Below are 9894 nucleotides of genomic sequence, written 5' to 3'. Positions count from 1 at the left end.
AAATTTCAACAGCCTCAGACCAATACTTTTTGAGTTATGTAAAAAAAACTACAGGGGGGGGTCAAATTGACCCCCCCCCAGCGGGAATAGGGTTAAGATGTACTCTTTAACTTTTGAACTAACATCGATTAAATAAATGCAAGTTTTGGATTAATGTTTAAGACTAGTTTAAAATGATGATAGTCCTAAATTGTGAAAAAATATTTTAAATAGGTTCACATTAACATTAAATTTATATTTGCTCAAATGCTCTAAAAGCCGACTTGTGAACAGCTGACTTTAATTCAATCTGATATTAGTTCAATCGATATAGCATTGTATCTGTAATTTATTGCAGTATGGATATCCAAAAAAGAGAATTAAGGATATCTCATTCGAAAGTTTTCAGGACAGTGCTGAAAACTTTAGAAAGATGCATATTAAGATTGATGCTCTTGGTTTTACTAAACCCAAGATTAGTTAAATACGCATTCTATATCCAAAAAAGAAGTATAAAATTCAACCAATCACTGTATCATGTTAAGATGTACTCTAACTTTTGAAAAACCGGTTTTTTTCTGGGGTTATTTGTGTCATATCAATTGAACTAAACATCGGTTAAATAAATGCAAGTTTTGGATTAATGTTTGTGAAGACTCGTTTAACATGATAGTCCTAAAATGTGATAAAAATATTTTTTTAATAGATTCATATTAACATGATTAAACTAATATTTGCTCAAATGCTCTTAAAGCCGACTTGTGAACAGCTGACTTAAATTCAATTGGATATTAGTTCAATCGATATAGGATTGTATCTGTAATTTATTACAGTAGGGATATCCAAAAAGAGGATTAAGAATAAAATCATAAGTGTACATTGGATACTCAGATTAAGCGATCAGGATTAAGGATATATTATTATAAAGTTTTCAGCTCAGGGCACATTAGATTGGTGATGTTTCTCATTTTTTTGTGCAGGGAACTGAAATTTTACACGCATTTATGGATTTGGTCATATAGCACGGGATAAATTTGAGTTGTCTGTTTTCTTAAAATACTTTCATTGACCTTTAACTTCTTATTTGGGAAGATTACCTTAATTTGAGGCTGCAAAAATATTTACTTCATTAAAATTTATAATTTGAAGAATTTTTGAACTCAGAAGCCCTCTTCCCTCTTTATTAAATATGTCCTTGCAATTTTGAAAATGTGGCAGTAGTGCCCATCCCTACCCTGTCCGAACCCGTAGTTGTCCTAACCTAACCCTTAAATAATAGTAAATTAATATGTTTGGGGGGGGGGGCTAAATCAGTCTGTTTTATGTGATCATGTGATGTTTTTGCCTACTTGTAATGCTCAAGAATGTTGTTAGTTCTGTTATTTAAATTAAAATGTTTAGTTCAAGCGAAGAGAGATGTGCTAGCATGCTCTCAGACCGGATCAGGAAAGATGGGTGCATTCCTTCTCCCTATCATCAATAACCTTCTAGAGGAGGGAGTAGCAGCTAACGTAGGAGTTAGGGAACAGAGCCCTCAGGTCATCGTAGTCTCGCCTACCCGTGAGTTGGCTAACCAGGTAAATATTACTTAACACAATCGGTGATCGAATTTAATGAAATTAAAGCCATGTCTGAAATCCTCAAACCGGTTTCAATTGAGCTTAAATCTTTAATCTAATACAATTTTAAATGGAACCAACCATAATTGAGCTGCTGCCTTAATTTAAGGTAGGTCTCAACTTTACCTCTGTCCCTTTATTTTTTTAAATAACGTTTTGCCGGTAAAAAATTTATTTGTTGAAATATCAAATATAGTAAAGAAAATATTTATTTAATTGAGGTATAGCTCAAGCGTTTTTTATAGCTTCCAATATTTAGATCAACATCAACGCAAGAAAGTTTGCTCTCGATTCTGCAATTAAGAGTGTTGCTGTTTACGGAGGTAGGCTAATTCAACTATTTAGGGGGGGGGGATCATGTAAAAATTAATCTGAAACTGCTTAAATGATAACTTAATCCTTACTTCAACTTAGTCTAATTCCTGCTTTAAATAGTTGACCTACTTCTAGTGAAACGATTGATCATTTAGATGCTTAAAATGCACCGATTTTAGGGGACCAATCGTCATATTTACATAATATATACGCTTTTTCCAAACTAATAAACCCTAACTTTATGACCCTGTAATGTGTAAATAAAGCACTGCATAATTTTTATTTGCAAATGTTTCAAATTGGTCTAAAAGCCGGTGAGCCAATGTCCGGATAGCTAACATTTATGGCCAATTTCTTAGACGTTCTACCATAGTCACACTTTGGTTACCCTTTACTAGAGCAGTGTAGACAGATAGATACGACCTACAGTTAATATGTTAAAACGGTATTCTGTCTCAAATGTCGTCTTCCTTTCAATGCAATTTTATTTGGCTAATTTAACTTTGCACATTAAAATTAGCCCACGGATCGGTATGTTTTTTTTTAAGCTCAGGTCTGGGTAGAAGTCGCTTAATAATATATTTGCTAATCGAGCTGTTACTTGTTTTGACTATGAGTTGAGATCATATATAATACGTTAGATTTACGTTAGATTTCAGATCATAAAGCTCATTCATGAGTCAAAATTTTGAGGTCACGCTACTAAAAATGAACCATCAGGATTCAAGTAAAAGCACTTCATTTTTTATTTCTTAATTGTAGAAATCAAGTGCATTTTTAAGTCTTACTCAATCATAACTTAATCAAGATTATTTTGTTTTTTTGCGATATTTTTAGAACCGTTGATGAATTTGAGCCGCGGTTTAACTATATGCCTAACTACTGCCTAAAAAAAGACTGAAGCAAAATCTGTAAATTTCACCAAAAAAACTTTCTGGTCGCATTTTGACAGTCGTCAGTTGACTTAGGGGTTTGATAGGTGCCATTTTCTGAAAATTGAGAATATAACACAGTAGCCTGCATATAAACATAATCCAAAGAAAAAGTTCAGGCGTTTTGTCTTAAACCTGATCGTTCATTTTCAGCAGTGCGAGGTTTGATTTAGTATGAATTCAGGTATAATCACAAGTGCAAGTAATTTGTTTTGAGTACAAGCAAGATAAAAATGTCCAAAAAAATGATAAGAAATATTTTTGTAAAGCCCTTGATCATTGAATTTCAAATATGCAAAAAAAATTGGCTAAATATTTACGATCTTTGTCTAATTAAGAAAAACTTCGCAAATTTCTTCTGAACTGTTTCATGCAATAAAGTTGCAAAACTTCAGCAATATGTTTCCATGTCTTTAGGCTTTCCTAAAGGCTAAAAAATTTCTAAAAGCTTAAATTATCAAAATCTGACAACTGAAAGTGGGTCAAAACAATGATTTAGTTTGTTACAGTAGAAATTAATAATTCAGGCAGTTAGTATAGCCTGGTTGTAGACGTAACAGGAGGGCTATGGGACATGGTATTTAGGAAAAGTAAACAGACCAATACTTGTTAAGTAATGTAAATAAACTAATGATCGGGACACCAGATTTTTTAAACATTAAACATCAAGTTACAAGTAACTATATATTTCAATGCAAAAGCTTAAACCTATTAATGAATTTAATAGGTCTGTAAACGTTATTATCCATGTTCGTTTGAAAAATATACATGTTAAAAAGTGCTGATCCAAAGCTTTTCTGTATTGTGTGTATATAATTCCATATTTTTGATTCTTTTCCCCCCCAGCCCCTAAATTTTTTTTTAATTCCTTCCCCGAACTCGACAACTCAAAGACATAGATTAAACTCTTCTTAGATTTATTATAGTTTGATCTAAAAAAATTTACTTATTCTTACTTAATTAAACAGTAAAAAAGTCTACAGGGACATGAGACTGATTTTCTTGGTTCTTCCCTTTATATCATTTAATTAAATAATTAAATTAAATTTGAGTTAAAAGTGATTCCACGTGTTTATTCAAAAACCGGTTTTAATTTAAATTAATATTATTTAAGTTTGTTTATTCAAAAATCGAATATTTGAGACATTGTCCCGCATTGTCCAGATGTCCGGAATATTCGGGACAGACAATGTCCAGAATATTATATGTCCTATCTTCAAAGGAAAAATGCCGCTTTTGTCCCTGAAAAACGGTTTCACGCGACCCTTCTTCCCTTCTTCTTCCCTTCTTCTTCCCTTCTTCCCTTCTTCTTCCCTTCTTCTTCCCTTCCCCTTTCCTTCCCTTCCCCTCTTTTGTGACCTTTGATTTCTTTCCCCCCCAGGGGGGGGAAATGGAATTGTATACACCCCTGGTATTGGTTTAATTGGTTTAATTGGTGAATTTATGTTATTGTATCACTGGTGTGATAATTAAAACATCTCAGTCTTTTGTCTATGTTGGCCATTCAGTAGTTTAGCCATTCATTTAGTTTATTCTTGAAACTATTCAGGTTCTTTGCACTTTTCACATCCTGTGGGATGTTGTGCTAAAATTTCGATATATTTCATCTTTACAGCTGGAACTTTCAAATTTAAAGGATCACTTAAAACTATTATTTTTAAGGAACCTGCATTGGTATGCAATTAAGAAACCTGAAGGCAGGATGTAATATTATCTCTGGAACTATGGGACGGTAGGTTTAATTAGTTTTGGTCCTTTTGAGGTTATAAGCTGTCCGTCAAGAACATTTAAATGTTTTTCATATCTGATGTGAGAGTCTGGTTTTGGCTAATTCTGAGTTCTTTGATGTTTAGGCTCCTTAGATTTATTGAAACTGGTAAAGTGCTCCTGGATCAGGTGCAGTACGTTGTGCTGGATGAGGCGGACCAGATGCTTGACGATGGGTTCGGCCCCGATATAGAGAAGCTGATGAACAGCCCTGGTATGCCTCCCAAGACCGAGCGTACTACTCTAATGTTCTCTTATGCACTATCCTCAGCAGTTATAGAACTCAGTAAGAAGTATCAGAAAGAGGTGAGTCAATATTTTGAATATCTTAATTACCTCCCAATTAGAGACTATTGTTTATGATCCAAGGGACACAAAGTTAACTTTATTTTCATTTTTTTTTTGAGCTGGGAACTTTAAAATGGGATACCTTTAATCCCGACTGCTTAATCCGAATATCCAATGTGGACATTTTCAATTTCTTGCTTTATCCACTTTTTTTGGAAATAGTACAGAAAAATCAAAAACCGGTTTTCATTATGGAGTCCATCCCGTTTCTGTATAATTAATCTTAAATGGCGCGCAAATTTTCCGGCTTCTGATACCCGACTCTGATTGGTTGAATTTTATACAATTTTCAGGATACAAGTACAAGATTAGGTTAGTCTTGATATTAAGAAAAAGATAAGATAACGCATTGATCCTCAATATCCACCATTCTTAAGTCCATGAATAACGCACGGGAGACATCTAGCGGCGAAATTATCGTCCTCCAAAGTACGTGAACTACACGTCCATTATCTATAGAAGGAACGGCCTCTGAGCTGAAAACTTTAGAATGGTGGATATCGAGATTAATGCTTAAACTCCTCTTTTTCTTAATATCCAGTTTAAATAATGCTTGTTCCTCTGTTATTATTAATCTCTAGATTAATTTGGCGATCTTGATTAAGGATATTTCATTCTAAAGTTTTCAGCTCTGGTATAAGTTGGTCTCTTCGTCAAATTTTAATTTAAGCCTGGCTTACACCATTAAACATTCCTGTCTTCATGTCAGTTGTTTACTTTGATCGTTCTTATTCATTATTCACACTTGTTTTCATGCTCATTGATAACACTGATATATACCATGGTTAAGTTTACAATTTTTAATGAAATACAAACTTTTACCATTAATTCAGTTTTTGAAGGTTTTGTATTTCTTATCCAAAGGAACCTTAAATATCCTTGAGCCAGCGAAAAAAAAATTCAAGAAAGGACGACATGGGACATATTTTTATTTGTTTTTCCAACGAGCTAAGTTCATAATATTGTATTTGGCGGATTTACATTGTACGAATTGGAGCATTCAGGACTTTGAAGAGAACAAGACTTATTAAGCCTTATTCTCAACAAAAACCAACCAAGTTCAGTTTTATTTTCATTGTTTAACTCTGCAAGTCGAGCCTAAGATCTCGCAGCTGTCAATCGTCAGAGTTGGGTCTAATTGATTGGGTCATAAAGCTGGGTTTAAGGAATATTGACCCGATCCGAAGCTTTTAAATCGCGGGCTCAAGATACTTGTTTGTCGTGTACACTTAAGAACCTGCTGTAAATAATCCTTAAATAGATCTACTCTCTAATCTCTGGGTTCGATATTTTCTGGTGTTGAATCTTTTATATTATTTTGTTTCTGTTGTTATTGTTCAGGATTGTTCTTAACGTACATACTGACTGTTTTATTAGTCATCATTGCCTGAATTAGTTCAAAGTTCATGTTCATTTTAAACAGGGGCGGACACAGGATTTAAGTGAGGGGGGGGCAAGATTTTTTAGGAACAAAAAAATTGATAATTAGGAACAAAATCAAAGGATTAGGACAGGGATTTAGGAACAATAAAAAGATTGTTNAACTCTTTATTTTAATAGATCCTCGGTAACTCTTTATTTTAATAGATCCTCGGTAACTCTTTATTTTAATAGATCCTCGGTAACTCTTTATTTTAATAGATCCTCGGTAACTCTTTATTTTAATAGATCCTCGGTAACTCTTTATTTTAATAGATCCTCGGTAACTCTTTATTTTAATAGATCCTCGGTAACTCTTTATTTTAATAGATCCTCGGTAACTCTTTATTTTAATAGATCCTCGGTAACTCTTTATTTTAATAGATCCTCGGTAACTCTTTATTTTAATAGATCCTCGGTAACTCTTTATTTTAATAGATCCTCGGTAACTCTTTATTTTAATAGATCCTCGGTAACTCTTTATTTTAATAGATCCTCGGTAACTCTTTATTTTAATAGATCCTCATATCGTAGGTTGTGTTAATCGTATAGCTTCGTTTTGTTAAACGTGTGCTCTGTCACATTTAATTCTGAGAAAAAAATAAAAAAAAATATTTTATCTATGAAAGAAAAATAAATGAAAGCAAGATTAATTTTTCAATTCTTAGCTTCTTAGCTTTAACAAACTATTAAATCTACGGTATGTCGGCCTTACGTTTCTTAATTTTAAATATGTTCAGGCTGCACAGATTATGGAAATGAATAAACCAGCCACAAGTATTCACAGTAAGTACATTTTTACTACTAATTTGGCCAGTGCTTACTGCTCAGGACCTGGACGCAAAACGAGGGCTTTTTTGGATAAGAGTCAGCTAAGAGGGCGAACGTTTTATCAATTCTTTTTGTTAGCTTTTTGGCAATCGAGTGACAAATCTAAACTGATTAAAAAGTGATTATATTGATACTAAACATACCTCTTGTGGAATAGTAAAAGCAAGTTTTTGGGGGAAAAACCAGGGAATATTTTTATGATCTTTATCCTTCCATCAACATGAAATTGATCCTTAGCACTGGTTAGGGTCATTGAATGAAAAAAGGGGGGGGAGGGTATATGTCCTCTGAATCATAAATGTTTTTTCTGAATCTATAATGAACATTTTTCAGAATTTTTTTATGTTCATTGAAATAATGGCTAAATAACATTTAAGGCAAGCGTTCTCAGCGTGAACGTGACGAGGCTTTATATGACTTCAGGACTGGCAAGTATCCTGTCCTGGTGGCGACAGGTGTCATGGCCCGTGGACTGGATGTACCCGCTGTACAGTTGGTTATCAACTACGATATGCCCTACAAGATTGAGGAGTACGTACACAGGTTTGTCATTAAGTTTTGTAGTATAAATTATACATTAATTTTATTCAAATAGCGCTAGGCAAAACTGAGAAACTTGAGCTATACAGGGTGTCCCAAAAAAAAACTATCGCAAGACATTGTAGCACTCGCCATGGTTCAATTTTTACAAAATTGTGCATTTTTTAAATCTTTGGAACATTTTCGATCTATTGATTTCAATTAGAGGTATGTAGAAGCATATTATTTTCAAATGTACGGACTGAACAAACTGGAATCCAGATCACATTAGCGTGCATTAAAAGCAGTATTTTTAGTGTGAACCTGACAACCGGAAGAGCAGTCACGTAAGTACATTATTATTAACAAGTGGGGAACCCGGCTTTCATTGGATTGGTATTTTTTGTTGCAAAGCAACACTTTTTACCATGACTTCTGGTATTATGCCTGTTTCCCGGGTGGGGGGGNTGAAATCTTCAATTATCTGCCAAAAAAAATTGGCAAATTTCCAAATATTTATTGCACAATTTAGTTATGTAAAAGTTAACAAAAAAATGCACAAATTGCAACAAATTATACATATTTGAGAAATCATTGACCGAGCGAATTCAAATTCAAACCATTTTCCAACTTTCAGATTTCTCTCGATTTAAATCTCTTCCAGCCCTTTTTTTTACATTTAATTACTAGGTTTGTATTGCAGGATTTAAATTTTTAGATTTTTCGAACCTGCTCGGGATGGTAAACACTCTAAGAAGCTTGTAGAAGTACTAACGAAGTCTGGTATTAGAATCCCGGATTTCATTGCTGAAGCTGCTATTTTATAGATTTTATAAAGATGATGGTTGATCTTTTATTTATTTATTTATTTATATGTAAAATATGTTTTAATAAAATGATGAAAGTTTTAATATTCTTTTTATTTATAATTTTGATTGTTAACAAGTTTTTTCGAATTAAAACTTTACAAGCAATTAAAGAAAAACTTTTAAAATTGACAGCTTCTCTTGACTTCTATGTTTTTGTGTATCCATGCTGTTTAACAGCTTGATATAAATGAAAACGGAAATCGAAAGTCGTCTTCATTGTATTGATATAATTTTCTACCACTGTATAATAGATTATTTTTGTCTATTAGCATTTATCAATTTTATAAATTTCAACTTAGAATTTAGAATTTCTGTTTTATAGAAGTTAGAGATTAAACATTTTTTTTCTGGTTTACTTGTCTAAGGTTGAGCCAGGGTTGTGGTAGGGGGTGTGGTCCTTGTCTAAGGTTGAGCTAGCTGTGTGATAATGTGTGTGATAGTGCAAGCTCCTCCCTCTATCTTCTGCACACTCAATCCTTTAAGAAGTAAAATAATAATTGTCCTATTTAGAAAATTTCGGAATTTTGGGAATGGCTGGTTCAAGGTTGTTTATTAAGGTTGCTCACTTTCGATGAGCTCCAATGTTGATTTATGTTCTTTGTACTATTGAAAGTCATAATTTGAGTTTAAAAGTCGACTTCCTATTCCAGAGTTTTTGGGTTCTCACTGTATTCAAAACTTCGTTAAAGTTCAGAAAGGGTGTGAAGTTGTTTTTGAAATAAAAATAAATTATTTAATTAGTTTTTTTTTCATTTTAAACTCAAAACTATTTTACGTGATAACATAACATAACATAGCATAACATAACATAACATAACATAAATTAAAACTTGATTGAGGGGAGAAATACTCATTCCAGTTCTTCTAAAGTAAATTGCACAAAATACCGAAATCTGAAATGTTTTCATATCTATATATATATATACTTTGCTCGTCTGTCTGTGTGTCAGTTTCTTTGTTTCCAGGGAAGGTTTATGAATGATCAAAATTTCAAAAATTAGTCTCCAACAAAATTCGATTGCCAATAAATTTTAAAAATCCAGAGAAATTTTTTAAAAGAAGCCACGATTTTTTGGGGTTTTTTTTACAATGTAGACAAAGAGAAAATGTTCACAATTGAAATGGAAGATGGGCGCAAAGCACCCTGGAAGCCTAGTAAGATATAAGATATAAGATATAAGATAAATACTCTTTTTTGATAGCTTTAGAGAAAAACTAAAATGTTTTGAGTTTAATAACATGAACCTGATATATTTGATTTCCTCATATTTGTGCGTGAAACTACACTATACAGTG

The 9894-nt window shown here is 32.9% G+C and overlaps 1 protein-coding gene and 1 long non-coding RNA gene across 2 annotated transcripts; both read left to right on the top strand.

Moving 5' to 3' along the window:
- The first annotated feature begins 1430 nt into the window (after positions 1-1430).
- Positions 1431-6313, top strand: LOC111713596 (probable ATP-dependent RNA helicase DDX4). The gene is made up of 5 exons (XM_023488478.1): positions 1431-1556; positions 1858-1921; positions 4508-4577; positions 4699-4918; positions 6302-6313. The coding sequence occupies exons 1-5, from the start codon at positions 1431-1433 to the stop codon at positions 6311-6313; spliced, it is 492 nt and encodes a 163-aa protein (XP_023344246.1).
- Positions 6314-7131: 818 nt separating this feature from the next.
- On the top strand, positions 7132-7707 carry LOC111713595 (uncharacterized). Its single transcript, XR_002767750.1, has 2 exons — positions 7132-7165; positions 7588-7707. It is a non-coding gene; the product is annotated as an uncharacterized LOC111713595 (long non-coding RNA).
- The last annotated feature ends 2187 nt before the right edge of the window (positions 7708-9894 follow it).

Source organism: Eurytemora carolleeae, unplaced genomic scaffold (genome assembly GCF_000591075.1).
Source record: "Eurytemora carolleeae unplaced genomic scaffold, Eaff_2.0 scaffold1341, whole genome shotgun sequence".
Lineage (NCBI taxonomy): Eukaryota > Metazoa > Arthropoda > Copepoda > Calanoida > Temoridae > Eurytemora > Eurytemora carolleeae.
The sequence above is the reverse complement of the archived record's forward strand: the minus strand, read 5'-3'. Positions and strand labels throughout refer to the sequence as shown.